Below are 19086 nucleotides of genomic sequence, written 5' to 3'. Positions count from 1 at the left end.
CGGCTAGCAAACAAAAAAGTCCCGCCTCCTTCGTGATACGACACCGGAAGAGAATTTAATCAGGCCCCGCCCCATATTTACTAGCGTTGCGCTAGGGGGCAGAACGACTTAACGCTGATTTGATTTGACTCGAGCCGAATGTTGAGTTCAATTGTTGCTCATCGTGAAGAAGCAAAAAAGTAGTTTCAAAGAAAGATGTAAGCGCATTCACAGCATCAGTTGCTCTTTTTTGTAGTTCTGCTAACGTTACGATCTAATGAAATGTATCATGCAACATGATTCAATATTGTGATACAGTAAAATGTCGTAATGTATAGAACATACAGTTTGACCTCAGTTTATAGGTAACACTTACGTTACTACAATATTGTTTCATTTGTTGTAGAGTATTAATTTTGCACTATTGTTTGTATAATTTACAAAGCCATGTCAAAACCTTATGTAAAATCATGACATGAAAGATCACATCTACATTTTTTTCTTTATTATGTGTGTGTATTCTCTATTGTATTATCGGGAAATGTTAAACATTTTAATTGGTGACAGTTAAATCCGTGTTGTGTTTAGGAATGGTTGGGATCAGGAAGTTTACTGCCTTCTGTGTGGCAAGCCCCAGTCCGGTCTTTCTGATCATCTGAGAACAGCATGCATGAAGGAGAATGTTGATGCTCAGCTTATTGATCAAGAAGTGATGAGGGCCATAGAATTGCAGATGAAGTGGTCGAAAGAGGGAAGGATTATTAACATTGCAGAGGTGAAGAAGATTGTGAAGAGGAACGCTTCGCTCTGTGACTTGGCCGAGTATTTTGAGAAACAGGGATTTTTCGTTACGAATCAGAAAAGGTATTCTGTGGATGGTTCCTAATGTTAATGAATTACATAATTCATTTTCTACTTTAACTCTTGTCTTTAGCTATCATATGTCTTTTATTTCCCAGTAAGGTATTTATTTTGAGAAGGTCATTTGACAGATAAACGTGGACCATACCTTTTTATGATTTTCCGTAGTTCCACCAAGAAGAAGGTGATTGTTCTGGCAAAGGTGGAAATGGAAGATGTTTACAAAAGACTTGTTGAAAAAAAAAGTGTTCCTAGTAAGAACCAGACAACCTTCCGCAATTATTGTGTGGCCACATTGTTGTATATGCACAAACAGTCTCCCAAGAGCATTGTTGAATTCAAGGTGAGCAAGTGCTTCTTAACTTTTGCATCTCGACAGACTGATTTGGATTAAGTCTTAGTTGTCCCCAGGTAAACAGTGACAGACTTTGACTTGTTCTTAGATTGTGAACACGGCGATGCTTTTTTTGTTGTTGAATTTTTTTCACAGGTACAGGATTGGAATAATAGAAGACAGGACGGAGACAACGTCCTTTTACAGCTTGCTAAAGAACAGACTTTAAAACTCAGCGAGACGGAACACATGGTAAGCGATTACACATTTTCTTATCAAATTATTAACAGGTCAGGCAGTATTAAGAGAATGTGCATTTTAAAATGCCTCTTATGCCAAAGTTTTTAGACTGTTACTTCTGTAACATAAGGCCTGGGTATTTGAAGAACAGCTACAAAAAGAAACATGAGAACTTCTTCTTGACCTCATCAGGACCCCTTTCGAATCCCATTGCAGATGTGAATAACTTGTTGAGAAAGTGAGTATTCCTGTGAAAGCAACAGCGCTCATATTTGGATTTGGATTCAATTTATGCTTTTACGATTTATGACCTTATCGTCCAATTGATGGGAACAGATATGAATCAGTGGCGCAGAGAAGGGGACCCCCAACATATGTTGCAATGCCAGAGGAGCAGCAGAGTGCTGAATGTATCTCACCTTTAAGTTCATGGTTTGCCTTCGAGGATAAGTTTCCTGTCACATTGCATGGAAAAGCTCCTTCACTAAAGCAGGCAACAGACGCAGGTTTTGTGAAAAACCGTAGATTGTATTTCCAATGGAGAGGTGTGCAGTATAAACAGCGTGTGCGATATGTACTGGGTAAGTATAGGGAGACTGATGCCAGGGAGACTGATGCCAAACCCAAGCCATCTCAAATCCAGCCCATCATTGATAAGACCAGATGGACCACTAACATTCAGACCATGGGTGACGTTCTGCTGGCATGGATCCAGTTTGCACGTATGTCTCCTGCTCAGATTGAAACCGATGTGTCCACAAGAAATTCAGTCACCCAGCAGCAAGGGGAAGAGCCGGCTACTGAAAATGAGAAAGGTCGGTAAACATATTTTGACTACAGAGGCCTTTGAAAAAGAGACAGCGTGAAAGTGTTTTTTGCTTTGGTTTTTATAAATTTAGTCGCCGAGCAGCAAAGGGAAGACTTGTTATCAAAAACAAGGATGGTACGTAAATGATTTGGACTCAACAGTCCTTTACATCGTTTACAGTGAATGAATGTTTATGCTCCAAAACATGTTTTTACAGAGGTTGAAAATGATGCATCTGAAATTAATTTAGTCTCCGAGCAGCAAGGGGAAGATCTGGTTATTAAAAAAGAGGAAGGTACGTATAACAATCGTTTAAATATATTGAAAACATGCATTTCTTTCCTCATGCTCGAGGAAAGCTCATGCTCGATAGCATGTTTCTTTACTTTTCTACAGATGTTGAAGATAATGTGTCACTAAATTTAGTCAAAAAGCAGCAGTGGACAAAGCTGGGTATCAAAAAGGAGAAAGGTGCATAAATATATTTGGACATATTTTGAATAGTTGTGCAATTATGAGACAGTAATTGAAAGTGTATGCTCAAAAGCCACCTTTCATTACTTTTTTAAAGATATCATGGCCACAATGGAGTTCACTGCAAACCAGAATCAGCATGGCTGGCGCAGTGAAATAGTACCCAAACAAGACGCAAAGAGAAGAAGAATTTCACAGAGCCTTCATACTTGAGGCAACCACCCGGTCAAGTTAAAACTGGTGACAATAGGCAAGTTTTAGATTTACCTTAAACGTTCTCAGTGGGCCCAGAGAATGTGTTTCTTTCTATGTCCTCTAATGCCGAGTTCTTGCGGGTCTATGTTGTACAAAGATCATTTAGGGTTATAAATAATGTTCCTTGCTTGGTGACTTTTGAATGTATCCTATTGTTGTTTATATATCATAAATAAAGATAACGTTCTTAAATGCATTCTTCAGAGGTGATGAGCAAATGACTAACCTTGGTGGTTGCATGACCTAAAAACAAAAATATACCTATTGCATACATTTGGTCAGTGGCTCAGTGTCATGTATTAGGATGATGTACATGGGAGGAGGTCATGTGTGGCACTTTTTTAAGGTTGCTTTAGACTATATAATCAATCCAAATAAATATAAAAAAAATAATACAGCAGAAAAACATGCATATAAAAAGTGTACTACTGTAAATGTGTTTTTAAGTATAATTTATTATTATTTTTAAGTAACTTCGTCATTCCGTGTGATAAACCTCGTTCACTTTTAAAACACAGTATCTTGCATGAAATGCTCCTGGTTTTGTGAGGTCACCCGTATGGTAGTATGAGGTTTTATGTGAGAGACACTCCTCCAGAGTCCAGACGTCAGGGTCGATCCCGCAACTCTTGCGTCGGAGGAGAATTGCGGATAGACAAAAACGCCAGAAGAGGAACATCGGGAACAGTCCATCAGGTATACCGTGTGAAGTTTTTTGTGTGAATGATTTACATTTAGCCACAGAATTTGTGTTTTCACCAATGTGTTTATGTACATTCATTAATGTCTTTATACAATATCAGTCCACATCGCGCATCAGGGGTCTACAGATTACAGGTGGGCTAATTCTACTACACGAATCGATTTGAAGAAATATAGAGGTTTACATGTACATCACATAGGCTTCCTTGTGCTCTTGCGCTTTAGGAAAAGTCGTTTGTTTAAAGCGCATTGGCCAAAGCTTTATGACCTCGGCAGTATTGTCGGTGAAAATCACTGCAGCGTTTGCCTCGTCGATTTAAAAGAGATATTTGCTTGATCTGTTAGTTCACGTTATTGTTATAGCTTACCTCGCTGTTTGTTCCTAAAACATGTTTAGTGCAGGTGGCAGCAGACTGCATGCGCATCGATGCGCAGTGGACACAAGCGAACAGTATGTGTCCGTTGACATAATTCATTGCTTATTCAATATAGCCTAGATGCGGACCACTGACAAGCACTGGTAAGGTTGCTCAGCATTGCTTTACTTTTTGTCAATGCAAAGGATCCTTTGTGTAATATTGCGGGTGATTTTTAATTGTTGTAGTCACCTAAGACGAAGGCTATTGTTCTGAAATGGTTTGGTGCAATGGGAATGGAGCGTAGTATGGCATATAATATCACTATACGTTCCTTCAGTTGTTAAAACAGTGCGATTGCCTGTGGGTTCGAATCCCATGAAACACGCGTCTATATCTTGAATGCACTTTAAAAGTTTAATGGATTGTCACGTTTTCGCAAATGCTGCTGATCATATTGTCTGATGCACTTAATCATATTTGTTTCCTCCTGTGATCTGTTTATTTCCTTTGTCTTGTGATGTTTCATGCAATTCATCCGTCGGAAAATATCAATAAGTACTATCTGTCAGTTCAAGAGTGGTGTGTCTGCCTAGAAAAATATTGATTGTCCTGTAAATCAATTTAGATCCTTTATTAACTTCAAATAAGGCCACTTGTGACTTGTTGAGATTTTCAGTTAGTTTCAGTGTTTTTACCTTTAAAGGAATATAAATGTTTTGTTTCAGTTGTCGGCACAATTCTCCAATTCTTGTCAAAGAGGTCACAACTGACCTATGTGCCAAGTGCATGGTCAAGATCGCCACGATTTCTTATTTATTACCCATAAACTTTAGTTTTCTGATTCACGGCTAATGATTGATATATTCTGGCTTTTTTAGATTCTCAGAATTACAAACCAACTGTACGATGCCTTTAGGAGAGGATGAAAATGGATGGAAAAAGAAGACAACTGATATTAAGGAGAATTACGATTTCAAGGAGGTCTTGGGAACGTGAGTGTTTGTGTTTTCTCGTGGTAATTTGAACAATTAATTGAAGTGCTTTTTTACTTTTTTATTTTTGGATACATGTGGGCTTTTAAGAAAATCTTTAGTTCATACCTTCAGTATGTGTTCAAAGACATCAAAGCCCCATGAAACTCATCACTGATGGAAAATCACATCTATTTTTCACTCATGACATCACAGACTTTGAGTTATGCCAACTATGTGATCAACAAGTAGTCCATCTGTAGCTGTATATTTGCCCTCAAAAGATGTCATTTGTTTTAGATGATTTAGAATCACAATATGTCTGGTTGGCATTCATTATAACTGAGACACATCAGAAAAGAACTCATCTATGTACGGTATGTGGGTTAGATTCTTTTTTTCTCACTTTGCAAACTGTGAATAATATCAACTCAGAGCAGCACTTTGGTTGGCTGTCAATACCGGGAATTACAGTACATGCATTTACAGTGACTTTTAAATTATTTATGAGTGTCACTTAAGCCACGGGTTAAATTAACAAGTAAATAAGACTATAGATTAAGACACATTTTTAGAAATTTTCAATTGGCAGTTCACACAAAAATGAAAACTCTGTCATCATTTACTCACTCTTTTGTCATTGTTCTTCTTCAGAACACAAAAGAAGATATTTTGAAAAATGTTGGTAACCGGCACCCATTTACTTGCATTGGTTTTGTAATGTGAATGGGATCCGGCACAGTTTAGTTACCAACTTTCTTCAAAATATATATATTTTTGTGTTTTGCAGAAGAAAGAAAGTCATAAAGGTTTGAAATGACAAGAGGGTGAATAAATGATGACACAATGTAATATGTGATGCATATTTGGGTGAACTATACCTTTAAAGGTCACGTAGCTTAATTTTCTATATTTTAATAAAACACATTGTCTATATACAGTAATATGTCTTTAAAAATAAATTAGAAAAGTGCATAAATGTTATGCAGATTAAATAACGCATGTCATGCTGCGGGAAACATGCTGTCATTGCAATGCATGTCATGTCAACTGGAAATGAACTGCATTGTAAATGCAAGTTGACTAATACAGTCTTGTCATAAAAATAATAACACAGCTTCAACAATAAGTGAAATTATGCAAATTAAGCAAATCAGAAGTCAAACAGTGACCCTGTGTGTTTACAAAATTGCATTTATTCCCATCTTTGTTATGATGTAGTGAGAGATTCGGCGATGCTTCGCCACATTACTCATCCGGAGTCAACATTCAGTCTACGTTGACCTTAAGTGCACAGACCTTTTTATATCGCAGACATATTTATACCGCAGACTGCGTAGGTGGAGTGCGTACGTTAACAGTTACAATCGCTGCATCCCTTGCGACTCATAACAGAGGGTGGCAGAGAGCCAGCGAGATATGTGGACAGATGGACCGAGTGGTCTGCCATGCCGGATTTTAGTGGCACTCGTGCAACATCTTTCACGAGGCACATGAGAGGGTGATGTTGGGTGGGAAGTAGCCCACCGACCTTCAAGGCACAGCTTGGGGGAAAGACACCAGTGTTAAACAGCGGTGGAAACCTTCGGACGCCTGTGCAGACGCATGCACTATTCATCGGGTTTACGAAGAGTGTCTGTCCTCTCCCCCGGTCAGAATGACTGCTCTTTCAGATGGCATAACGTAATCATTTGGGCACGCTTACTTCAGCTTGAGTTCACATGGACAGCCTCATGAAAATCTCCTTCTTTGGAAGCCTGCATTGCTTTGTGCTACACTAACCAGAGACACATTCTTTACACCACTGTGAAATATCATTCGGGGGGTTGTCAGTGTTGCACCAACAGTCCATAATGCCTCTGTATTAAAGTGATAGTTCCCAAAAAAAATTTTGGCAAGGTTGAGACTCGGCTGGACTAGTAGAGCAGGTAATTGTTAGTGCTGCAATGGTGCTATCAATGGCAATAATACATTTTTGCTTGTGCCGAGGAGCTTTTTTGTATGCATACACAATGTATTCTACAGAGAGCTGAATGAATTGAAGCAGAGTGTGTAGTAGGCAGGATTGCTGCAACTGGGACTGGTCTGCCCCATCAGCAGAAACACAGAGAGAAAGAGACCATGCACACATCCTAAACTTATCTTCTTGAGGTTTGTAATACCAATAGCAATGCAGAAGCATTCGGGAAATATTGGGGTTAAACAGCATGATAGGCTTTAGGATGAAGGGGCCTTAAATGGGTTATAAATCAAAAGTTGTTAATTGTAGACGGAAAGTGGAAGAAGTTCTCTGTGTAGGGAAATTTGTAATCTAGCTTTGTTTTTCCTTGTGAGAATCAGAGAGTAATTCACTGTTGCAGCTTTGAGTAGCCTGACAGAACTGCTCTGTTCAGAGGATTTGACTGAACCGTATATGTTGACAGAAAGCCTCTTTTCTGCAGAAGATTATGGAATTGGTTTACCCGTGAATTCTGTGAGCAGAGTCAATTGATTTATTCTGAAGACGGTAAATATAAATGTCTCAAATATTTCCAGAAACAGATGAGAATCAATGAGGATAAAGTTTAGTTTTAGGCAGTGATGAAAATGGAAACAATATATTATACAAACATGCTTGAATCATGACCTTGGTATTAATTTTGGTTTTTACATTATTGAAAATGTTTGTACTAGGGTTGTCAAACGATTAACTAAAGTTTGTGTTTGCATAATATACAGTATGTCTGTGTACTGTGCATATTAATTGTGTATTTATAAACACAAATACAAACAATATTAAGATGTGTTTGTTTATTTATTTATATTTACAAATAATTGAAATGATGTATAAACGTTCATTCATTTTTATATTTTTCTTAATATACATGTATGTGTATGTTTTTGCGTTTAAAAATACAAAATTAATATTCTCAGTACACAGACATACAGTATATTATGTAAACACAAGCTTTATTCTGAATGCGATTACTTAAAGTTAATCATTTGAAAGCCCTAGTTTGTACCATTTTCAAGGTTATTTAACAATTCTGAAATGTCTTATTCTGTAATTGAAAAAAGGTTTAAATTTATTTTAGCTTACTTTTCCCAGAAAAGGCTTAGGTCTAATCCCAGACTAAAATGCATGTTTAAGATGTTTTAACTAAAAGAAAAATCTTTGAATATGTCAGTGTCATTGTTTTGTCTTAAGATTCAGACCTGTAAGGATTTTTCTAATGTATTTTTAACAATCTACTTTGTTTAAGGCCTAACCTAAATGTGAGATCTCATGCATCAAAAAATATGTTGTTTCTAAAACTTTCTGTAAAAGTGGAAGGATTTTATACAAATTTTATGACAAAAATAGATCATGTTTATATAGATTATGAGGGTCAAAATGTTAAGCCTGGTGAAATATTTAGCAGGGTTATGTTAACCATAATATGGGATCGTTTTCTTTTTGTTAGTTGTTAGTAAAAGCACAATCTAATCTGATTGCTAATATGGTCAAAAATAATTGAAAAATCTGATCAAACAACTTGTGACAACATTTGTTCTGGTCAGAGGATGAATGAGGAGAAAGAAGAAAATCAGCTTTCACAAACGCTTCATTATGACTATTGGCTCCATTGCCACTAACAGGACAAGAATGGATTAATAAACATAACAATGCAGCTTTGTTTACAAGAGAGAAGGACAATAAGGGAGTTTGTGCTCTGTTAAAATTGGCTGCGTGTTTTTTAGGTTCAGAGAGACTCCGAAGCATGTGTAAGAATAATAATAAGTCATTTTTACTAAAATATATTTTACAAACTGTAGGAAATAAAACTATTAAAGCAAATCCATATATACAATTGGCCTGGGTGTGTTGATTTTCAATTTAGGAGCAGGTGCAGCCATTTTCTAAATTGAATATGTTACGGTTTCATCCGCTTTGAGTTATTTTTAGCTGTACAAAACATACAGCTTGTTATACCGCTTGATTTCGCAAACTGGTATTTCTTATCAGATTTTATATATTGTCATTATAATATTGTCAGTTTGTAAAACCATGAGCTTATAGCGGCTAAACCAGCACATTTAAATTTTTAAAAAAAATATTCTTCAGCATTTTTGGTTTCACAATTTTTGGTTTCATAACGAACCATTCAGTCAAAGGAATCATTTCGTTCTTACCTTTTTATAATTAGAATTACCTTTTTTGCCACAAAGAACCTTTAGTGCAACAGAAAGGTTCTTCGGATGTTAAAGGTTCTTTATTGAACCATTTAGACAAAAAAGGTTATTCTAGGGCACCGTGAAGCACCCTTCATTTAAAGAGAATGCTAAAATAATAGTAATTTTCTTGGCCCATCATCCTCTTTCATCATTCATTCACCCTCCTGTAAATCCAAACCTGTCTGACTTTCTTTGTTCTGCAGAACATAAAAGAAGGTATTCTGAAGAAAATTCATAACCAAACAACATAGGCCCCCATTGACTTCAATTGTATGGACACACAACCACTGAGAGTGTTGTAGTTAATGCAAGAATTTAATTTTTGCTTGAACTAAGCATCGAATGAAAAAATGTTCTTTCTCAAATGTCCTGTATTTTATTGACTCTTTTATTATATTTGTATAAATAATTGTCTTATTTAGAGACACAAACACCCACACTGTCCGTCTTGTATCATTTCCCAATCTCCGTTCTCCACATCTCTCATCCTCTTTACCCACAGGAAGTCATGGGAGGCCTTAATTACACCATGTCTCACGGCAACAGTGCTGCGCTCGCTCTCTCTGTTTCCTCTCTCTCTCTCTCTCTCTCTCTCTCTCTCTCTCTCTCTCATTTTTCTTCTCGACCTGCTTTTTGCCCACCAACCCCCCCCTCCACTTAAGGCGCCTCGATAACTCTGTGATTTGAGTCCATCAGAAAGTTTGTTGACAGCTGCTGCTCTGTATGAATGTTCCTTCTCAATAAACAACCCTGCTGTGACCATGAGTCACTAGCTCTGGCTTCCAGGTCACTGTAGTTTTCCATTTCATTTCAACAATAATAACAAAATATCACGGTTTTAATTGAAACAGTCATCTTAGCCATAAATTTCCAGTTTCTTTCCCTGAAAAATATGTGAGATGTATTTGATTGAGCAAGTTGGTTACACAATGCTAGGGTGTAACTTGGGCTATAGGGTGGTATGCGGTTGAATGATTGAAGTAGTACGTTGCTGTGGGGTTGCTATGGTGTTTTTGGTGGTTGCTAAGGCATTGCTACTGAGTTCTATATAAGTGGTTGCATATTAGCCAATATCTATAAAGACTACTACCAATATTCTAGCATATTTCTTAGATATGATTGTAGGTGATGTTGTTTTTAAACACTTGTAAAACAAGGATCAGTGAAACTGTTTGACATGATAATAAGAGCACTCATTAACACAATGTGAGATTTCAGCGTTGCAAGAGAGGAAAGATGTTTCCTCTACTGTTATGTATTCTTTGTTTTTATCTCTTTTCCTCAGAGGCAAATTTTATGTTTAATTGCTCCCTATGTGATTAAGAAGGCTGTTTAGGGAGTGTGTGTTTGGGACAACTAGATTATACACGACACTGTTTTAACACACAGACTCGCTATTTATGCCCTTAAATGAGAATTAATGCGCTTGTCTTCATCTAAGGGTAAAAACTTGAAAGGATGCCAAAAATAGACGAACGCACTCAAATGCTGATACCCAAAAAATGTTGCATGGGTGAATAAACTTGCTTGTTAACAACACAGCTTGTTATGGTTGCCTTTTTCGTTTCTTCATGTTCGCCTTTGCGCGAGATGAGTCTCTCTGGAGGGTACAACTACAAAACAAAAATCATCATGTTTTCCTGATAAGTCTGACCTGCAAAAAATATCAGCCGTTCACAATATTTCTGTTGCACAAACAGCAAAGAAATACTACTTTTATAAATGTTTCAACGTTGGTTACACAATAGTCAGAGTTGAATTATACATACACTCACATCTTTTCCAGCAATTTTCATAAATGATCATGAGCAACATCTGTGAACTATTCCAGTTTTGTTATATTATGTATGCAGGTTTTTTTTTGTGGGGGGCGTTCTTGGCTATTTAAAATCTAAGTCTGATAACTTACTTTGGCAGCTCATATTTTACCTGCTTACCTGCGGGTGCAGACATTTGGTTTCAAACTAATCATATTTGGTTTCCAGAACATTCCCGAAATAAAAAAAAATGATTTCCAGAACGTTATTTTTAAGGTTTTGTTTTTGGTATCTAGGAAAGTTTTCTTAACAGGAAAAGAGTGTTAGAAATCTGGAATATGACTTAAATATTTATATCAATAAAATACCCAACTGAGAATCAAAAATGTGGCGTGTGGCGGTCCAATGTGGGTAGGATATTTAATACAGAATGTTGACCTATGCAGGCTCACTACCCTAGTCTTTATTATGTAAGCTAAATATACAACAGGACTAACTAGTTCTTTTCTCTCCACCAGGGGAGCGTTCTCTGAGGTTTTCCTGGCCGAGGAGAAGAAGACCCAGCGACTCGTAGCAATTAAATGCATCCCTAAGAAAGCTTTGGAGGGAAAGGAGAACAGCATTGAGAACGAGATTGCTGTGCTACACAGGTCAGAAGCGACTCTCTCTAGAGCTTGTACGGTCATAAGAGATAGGTCTATATATATTTAAAACACAGTTTGCCTTAATGTCCTTGTTTGCTCTGAAAAATTTATTCAGGAGATTTGACTTTGAATCTGGTTTAAGAGATTTTAAAATACATTCCGACACATACATTTTTGTTTTCCTCTCAAAAAGTAAGAAAATGAGCTAAAGTTAACATTGCGTTGTATCTGCATTGCATTAGCAGTGCAAAGGTCATGGGTTTGAGGCCCAGAAAACACATATACTGAAAAGTATACGTTGAACTTTAAAAACACTGTAAGTTGCTTGGATAAAAGCGTTTTTGAGAGCCCTTATTTGGGATTAAACCATTTGATCACTGGGGCCAATAACGGATAACAATGCTTTGTTTTTAGAGCGAGTAGCCTTCAGTCAAGATGTGTGTGCCGATATAGGACCTTGATTCCTTTGGAAAAAAAGTGGCAGTCAAGAAGCTGAAAGATCCGTTCGAATGCTCTCAGAGTGAAAAAAAGCTAAAGTGGTATCTGTACGATAAAAATGTGCTATTGCCTTAGAAATCATGGAAGTGTGCACCGGAAATGTCAAGAGTGCTGGAGAATAGTCCTATTTTTAGTGTCTCTGTTGCCAGGGAAACAGCACACGCAGTGGCAAAGATGGTATGGAGGTTCCCGCAGCATTATTGTGAGACACAGAGGAGCGATAGTGAGAGACGAAAACAGAAAGAGAATTCCACAACTGGTGTGAAGAACTGTAATTGCAGTGAAAGTAGGAGACTGAAGGAGTGAAGACGAAACGGGAGATAAAACAGAATATTGAATTAAAGGCTGATGAGAGCTTTGCAGCATGGACGTGATGATGGTGTATGAAAGAGAATGAGATGGGGAAATAAAAATAAGAAAGTGGGACGGAAAGCCATAATGAAGACAGAAAACTAAGATCTATTGAACGTTACAGAGAGCTTCCAAAGATGTTAACAATCACATTTCCTGGAAGACAGAACATCAATCACATTAAAATATCAATGCACTAACATGTGCACATTGCATGCAATAAAATAAAATACATTTAAGGATAGTACGCCTGGAAAATGAAAATTTGACCCTTCTGCAATGGGAATAATGATAGAATTGGACATTTTTGGGTCATTTTATCTTAAAGTTGCAATCAATAAATTTTGACTCTCTGTCACCAACCGGACAATGGCGGTACCCATTGAATTGAATTGGTTTTGTGTCCATACAATGAAAGTTATTTTGTAACCAGCTTTCTTAAAAGTGTCTTCTTTTGCGTAAGAGAGAAAGTTATGAAAACTGATTTATTATGTAGCAGTTCAATAACTGATTTATGTTTTTTATCCAAAAAACGATTTGTTGCTCTAAAGGGATACTTCACCCAAAAATAATGATTCTGTATTTGTTTTGCAGTAAATGGTGGGTGAGATCTGATATTCTTCCAAATTTCTAAAAATAAATGTACACTGGTTTGGTAAAATCTTAGGGTGCATAAATGATGACAGAATTTTAATTTTTGGGTGAACTATCCCTTTAAGTAAAGAAAATACACAGAATATGCACTTCATTTAAGATTTCTTCTCGTAAGATTGTTTTCCAGGTATTTCCTCTGTTTATTAATCACAGTTTTTTATCTCTCTGTTGCTTTTCTCCAGAATAAAACATGAGAATATTGTTTCACTGGAGGACATCTTTGAGAGTCAATCACATTTGTACTTAGTCATGCAGCTGTAAGTGTCTCAGCACTCAGTTTAACATTAACCATAATGGCATTTATACAACAAAAGTACTATTAGATTATGTTTTAATGATGCACAGTTTCTTCTGAATGCTTATTTTATTATAGCTAAGGTGTAAATGTGTGTATGTGCGTTCGTGTGTGTGTTAACAGGGTATCGGGGGGAGAGCTGTTTGACCGGATCGTTGAAAAGGGCTTCTACACCGAGAGAGATGCCAGCAAACTTATTCGCCAGATTTTAGATGCAGTCAAGTATCTCCATGATATGGGCATTGTGCACAGAGATCTGAAGGTAATGCTGAGACATTCTTTCATTATCACATTTGTTGTGATACATACATATGTGACAAACCTTAAGCTGTAAAAATGCTTCTGTCCTCTTTACACCATGAAAGGACATAACAACCAATTATAAAATATGTGTTTGATATACAGCTAAAGAATAAAAGAAAAATTGGTGTACTATGTATACTAGACACTTAGTGGTATGGTAGTATGCAATGACAAAAGGACCCCGTTAAGGACCCAGTGATGCTGTAAATGTTATCATAATATCAGTGGTTAGATCATGTTGCTATCAACGGCAAGGTCATGGGTTCGATCTCAAAGGCCTCGGCTTAATGCATAAATGTAAATGTAAAGAGCAATGTGGAGATTTTAGCGACATCTAGTGGTGAGGTTGCGAATTGCAACCAATGGCTCACTCCACTTCCCCCCTCTCCCTTTCGAAGCACTACGATGGCTGACACAGCACAAGATGTTGTCACATTTTCGCTTCTTTTTGCTGAAGGAGATAAAGTATTTACGAAATGCGCTCTATAGAGCAGTCTGTCCATTAAGGTCTGCTGTAGAAACCTGCTGTAAGGGGACCTGCGGTGTATGTAGATAGCTCATTCTAAGGTAATACAAGACATCGTTTTTTTTATTATATTGCATTTCTTTCAATAGTTCCTTAAAAAAATGACACACTGGACCTTTAAGAGAGCATCGTCAGCCGTATACATATCAAACCAAGTCCACCAACTATTGCAGATTAATTTCTGTACCACCTGACTCAATTTAATTCAATTCAGGCAAAATGATGTTCAGCTCGGATCAATTCTTTCTTTATTTGCACAGCCAGAGAATCTGTTGTATTACAGTATGGAAGAAGACTCCAATATCATGATCAGTGACTTTGGCCTGTCTAAGATCGAGGATTCAGGAAGCGTGATGTCAACCGCCTGTGGCACGCCTGGATACGTGGGTACGAGCGAAGGCTATTTTTGTTCTGATCTGTCACAACGAGTTCAGTAATCTACATTTTTAGCTTGACTTCTTTTAGAAAAGCCATTCAAGTGTCTCTTTGATGCACTTATTTTGTACAAAGCTCAAAATGAAAGCTAACTTTATAGATGGTTTGCTGAAATATTCTCTCTCTTTCAGCTCCTGAGGTCTTGGCCCAAAAGCCATACAGTAAAGCTGTAGACTGTTGGTCCATAGGAGTGATTTCCTATATTTTGTAAGTCACATTACATATACAGTATCTGTAAATATGTTTAAATAAGTAACAGCAGTCTAAAAATCAAGTTTTTTTTTTAGTTTAGTCTGCATTTGTATTTCTTTTGCAGATTATGTGGATATCCTCCATTTTATGATGAAATCGATGCCAAACTGTTTGAACAGATTTTAAAAGCAGAATATGAATTTGACTCGCCGTACTGGGACGACATCTCTGACTCAGGTAGTTCAGTCATGTTCAACAGTTTTGGCTCGAAAAATTATGATTTGATTAGACAATTCTGAACACAAGAACACAAAAGAAGATATTTTGAAGAACACTCACAACCAAACGACACTGGACCCGATTTCATATGAACACAAAACCATAGAGACATTTCTCAAAATATCTTCTTTTGTGTTCCACAGAACAAAGAGTCATAAACAGTTTTTGAACCACATGAAGAAGAATAAACAATGACAGAATTGTATTTTTGGGTAATGTTCAAAGAGTTGTACTAGAAGGTTTGGACAATAGGATATGTTGAGAAACTTATTTTCGATTATATCTCTTCTCAGCCAAGGATTTCATCACTCACTTGATGGAGAAAGATCCATGTTTCAGATACACATGTGAACAGGCGTTACAGCATCCCTGGTAAGATTATCTAGAAGCAAGTGTTCTGCATATTTTGCATTCATTTCTTTAAACTATTATTATATAATTTTTCATCTTTCAACACACCTGCATTAGTAACCATCCTTCCTCTGATATTAAAGGATTTCTGGAGATACAGCTCTGGACAGGAACATTCACGAATCTGTTAGTGCACAGATCAAGAAAAACTTTGCCAAAAGCAAATGGAAGGTATCTCCATTTATTCTAGAGATTTATACTTAAACATATCTAGCTGGTGTTGAAATAGAAATATAATTGCATCTAAATGTTCTTAGATGTGTATGTGAACATTTTTGAGCCATGTTATTACTGCTCGTGCCCTTCCAGCAAGCATTTAATGCGACAGCGGTGGTCAGACACATGCGGAGACTGCAGCTGAGCACCAGCCTAGAGGGGCCGAGCCAAATCAACACCACCAGCCCATATCACAGACACCTGCTCCTCCCCGCAAAAGAGCTCGAGCAGGAGGAAGATGAAGAGGAGGAGGTGGAAAAGAATGGTATGGTTTAGCCATTGAGCTGTTGCTTATAGGTTTCCTTTATAGCAGTGTGAAAAAAGTTTTCTTTAATTAGCAATGGCATGTTTTAAAGACCTTGTTTTATTCCAGCAGTACCTGTTCTGGCCAGTAGGTGGGACTGTTTTCAATCAGCAGAATCTGATTCAGAGTTTTCTCAGGTTTTAATCTTGTTACTCCATAATGAAACAATGTATTTACGAAGAAAATGCAGATCAAACTTCACCCCGTAAGTTATATTTGTATAGACCTCTACTTTAGACCCAAACTCTTACCAATACAACTCAACATTGCACATCACATGCTATACATCCTTCTTATTAAAATGAACAAGTCTTTTACTTAAAGGGATAGTTCACCCAAAAATATTATTCCATATAAATATAAATTCTGTCATCATCTACTCATCTTCGAGTTGTTTTAAATCTGTATAAATTTCTTTGTTCTGATGAACATAGAGAAAGATATTTGGAAGAATGCTTATAACCAAACAGTTAGTGGACCCATATTCCACTACCATAGTCGGAAAAATTACTTATTTTTTTTTCCTGTCAAACACAACAATTTCTACTATGGTAGTCAATGGGGTCCAAGAACTGTTTGGTTATAAGCATTAGTCCAAATATCTTTCTCTGTGTTCAACCAAACAAAGACATTTATACAGATTTGAAACAACTAGAGTGAGTAATTCATAACAGAATTTTCATTTTTGGGTGAATAGTCACAGTATCTTATTTTTTTACTTCACAGTAAAAAAAAATCTTAAAATGGACAAAAAAGTAATCCCATCGGCCAAAATTTTTCTTTTCTTTTTATTTTTTCCTGGCGAAAAAAATCACTCTTCAAATTTGAGTGTAGGGACTAAAGAGAAAGAGTTTGTAACAATTGTGGCTCTTAAGGCAAAATTTTAAAAGGATGCTGAAGTATTCATGTTATTATTATGCAGCAGGGCCTTTGTGTAGAAATAATGCAGTATCAATAATGATGGTTTTTAATATCACAGTTGTTCTCAATATATTCAGGTATATTGTGGCACTCAGAAGGATGTTTGTCTGGAGATGCATGCCATTGTATACACTTCTTTTATGTTTAGGTTCTCCCACCACAGACGGACGTCGGGGCAGTGCCGATAGAGAGAGTCTCAGAAGCTGTGCTTACTGCTGTCGACCAACCAGCAGGATCTGAAATAGATCTCTGAACCCAGCGGAACCCACGAATGCACTTCTATTGCACCAGTCTGAACCGGAACACAGAGAGAAGTTCCCTGGTAACATGCACTTGATGGAGCTAGTACTGATGGTGGGAAACTCAACTCACATGTGGCTTTAAACAGTCCGACAGAAATTAACTTCTCTGTTTTAACCCTTGTTTATTTTGTCCGATTTATATTTATGTTGCCCAACCAAAGAGAGTTTTAGTTGTGTATGGGTTATAATGTTAGTTCATTCTTTTTTTCACAAGAAAGAACACTTTCAGGTGTCGTCGCCGTAGCATTTTGGAGTAGCAACTAGGTGTAATGTCCAAATAAACCCAGCTTTTATAAAGATTTGCTATTTAAGATCAATTTAATGTCACGTTGTCTTGTTTTTAACCTTTTCTCGCCTTAATCCGATGTGTTATTTGTTTTGTGAGGTCAATTGGATGTAGTTGTTTGAAATCTGGATTTTGTGCTCTGGTTTAGACTGGTTCTCTACTGCAGAGTTTGTGAGTCTGGGTGCATTTTTTACACCCGGATTAAATACAGTCACAAACCTGTATAATCTCTCTTTTCAATATTTCATTTTAGTCTAATTTTAGACTGTGTGGGCCTAAAACAACCCACTCTCAGAGTCCGAAGCAAGCCAAACCCAAGTGAGCTGCCTATTCTGAAAGCATTTTTACGGCATTATACTGTAGGTGTGCTGCACCTGGCTCAAGTTAACTCACCAGGCTTTGGAACAAAGCCGTCTTTTATTAAAATTATTTATTGATATATGATTATGAGTTTTTCCAGGTTGAGGTGAGGGGGGTTTGGACGTGGTGGTGAAATATTGTGGTTGGATGCATGTCGTGTGAGCTGGTCGTTTTGTAAAGGTTCTTTTGTTTGGGTTTCTGGCCATAATATGTACTGTTCTAATGAAGATGTCTAATGTTTGCATGACCTCGTAAATATGTTTACAAGAGCGATGAACAAAATAAAAATATACACATTATTATCAGTAAAACTATGCGGATGAGCAAAATATGACGGATAATATTGCCCATGAAGTGATGTAGATAGAGGCATATGATATTTTGGCACTTGACTGAATCTGTATCTTTTGTCTTTTCTTTGTGGAATATAAATGTTATAATTTAAAGCGAAAATGCACATTTAAGAATATTTGGAGTGCGGGCCTAAACTGGATTTCTTCTAAAATAACAATGCAAGACCGTTTATTACCTTGTTTACCAGTAAATCATATTTGTGCCAATGAGAGCACTACTTACTTGAAGCCAACTGTAACCTATTTTCTTTGCAAATTCACCCCTCAAAGTCATATTTCTTGTTAAACTTAACTTAAGAATAGTAGCTATATGATGAATATTTTCATCTAAAAAACTATTTTTCAACTCATAGTTTGTTGAAATATGGACATTAATGTTAACCAAGAATTTGTCCATATTTGACCCAACAATGTTGAAACAACCCAGCATTTTTTTTGAAGCGTAAACATAAATTTTGTCAGAATATATATATATATATATCTCATCTTGTTTCACGTGAACGTACGCACACTTGCCGATTTCGCAAGGAAGAGGAGACACAAATACAGTATGTGTATTTTCCATGGAAGATGATGTATACATGTATTGTATATCTTTTTTTGTAAAAGCTACAATGTATCGATGCAATGCATCATGTGTTATCGATGAAGTTGAGAAGCAAGAGCCAATGATTTATACCCTTGAAGATAAACAGGCAGTAGCACGTTATGAATAAACACTCCTTGTCTATGCATTGTGTGTCCGGTAAAATCTTTGCGAACGGTGCAAATAAAAGCACATTAAAGTGCTATGCAAAGGGAATGTGATCAGCACTTTCAGAT

At 36.8% G+C, this 19086-nt stretch overlaps 2 protein-coding genes across 11 annotated transcripts; both read left to right on the top strand.

Moving 5' to 3' along the window:
• Positions 1 to 87: 87 nt before the first annotated feature.
• Positions 88 to 2861, top strand: LOC130424505 (uncharacterized). Of its 5 annotated transcripts, none has more exons than XM_056750215.1 (10): positions 88 to 197; positions 568 to 843; positions 1009 to 1183; positions 1331 to 1426; positions 1516 to 1652; positions 1751 to 1995; positions 2078 to 2229; positions 2440 to 2517; positions 2619 to 2693; positions 2794 to 2861. In XM_056750215.1, coding segments are annotated over exons 1-8 (1116 nt in total). In that variant the 5' UTR covers positions 88 to 195; the 3' UTR covers positions 2473 to 2517; positions 2619 to 2693; positions 2794 to 2861. The 5 variants fall into 5 exon arrangements, with proteins under 5 accessions (XP_056606193.1, XP_056606189.1, XP_056606192.1 ...); XM_056750211.1 differs by adding an exon at positions 2314 to 2357 and having other exon boundaries at positions 1751 to 2229; XM_056750214.1 differs by lacking the exon at positions 2794 to 2861 and adding an exon at positions 2314 to 2357 and having other exon boundaries at positions 2619 to 2669.
• On the top strand, positions 2810 to 18998 carry camk1a (calcium/calmodulin-dependent protein kinase Ia). 6 transcript variants are annotated; one of them, XM_056750207.1, is made up of 13 exons: positions 2810 to 2946; positions 4891 to 5004; positions 11453 to 11584; positions 13264 to 13338; positions 13500 to 13638; positions 14466 to 14592; positions 14772 to 14847; positions 14957 to 15069; positions 15405 to 15483; positions 15606 to 15693; positions 15832 to 16003; positions 16112 to 16179; positions 17112 to 18998. In XM_056750207.1, the coding sequence occupies exons 2-13, from the start codon at positions 4919 to 4921 to the stop codon at positions 17214 to 17216; spliced, it is 1260 nt and encodes a 419-aa protein (XP_056606185.1). In that variant the 5' UTR covers positions 2810 to 2946; positions 4891 to 4918; the 3' UTR covers positions 17217 to 18998. The 6 variants fall into 6 exon arrangements, with proteins under 6 accessions (XP_056606185.1, XP_056606186.1, XP_056606182.1 ...); XM_056750208.1 differs by lacking the exon at positions 2810 to 2946 and adding an exon at positions 2987 to 3647 and having other exon boundaries at positions 16115 to 16179; XM_056750204.1 differs by lacking the exon at positions 2810 to 2946 and adding an exon at positions 2987 to 3647.
• The last annotated feature ends 88 nt before the right edge of the window (positions 18999 to 19086 follow it).

This window comes from Triplophysa dalaica, chromosome 6 (assembly GCF_015846415.1).
Source record: "Triplophysa dalaica isolate WHDGS20190420 chromosome 6, ASM1584641v1, whole genome shotgun sequence".
Taxonomy (NCBI): Eukaryota; Metazoa; Chordata; class Actinopteri; order Cypriniformes; family Nemacheilidae; genus Triplophysa; species Triplophysa dalaica.
Note: the sequence above shows the minus strand (reverse complement) of the source record. Positions and strands in the feature narration are given on the sequence as shown.

Coding starts and splice junctions, on each gene's coding strand:
- LOC130424505 (XM_056750211.1), top strand. Junction 1,184..1,330: donor AGAGCATTGTTGAATTCAAG/GTGAGCAAGTGC, acceptor TTTTTTTCACAG/GTACAGGATTGGAATAATAG. Junction 1,427..1,515: donor TCAGCGAGACGGAACACATG/GTAAGCGATTAC, acceptor CTTATGCCAAAG/TTTTTAGACTGTTACTTCTG.
- camk1a (XM_056750207.1), top strand. CDS start 4,919: ATGCCTTTAGGAGAGGATGAAAATGGATGGAAAAAGAAGACAACTGAT. Junction 15,070..15,404: donor GGACGACATCTCTGACTCAG/GTAGTTCAGTCA, acceptor ATCTCTTCTCAG/CCAAGGATTTCATCACTCAC. Junction 16,180..17,111: donor CTGATTCAGAGTTTTCTCAG/GTTTTAATCTTG, acceptor TTTTATGTTTAG/GTTCTCCCACCACAGACGGA.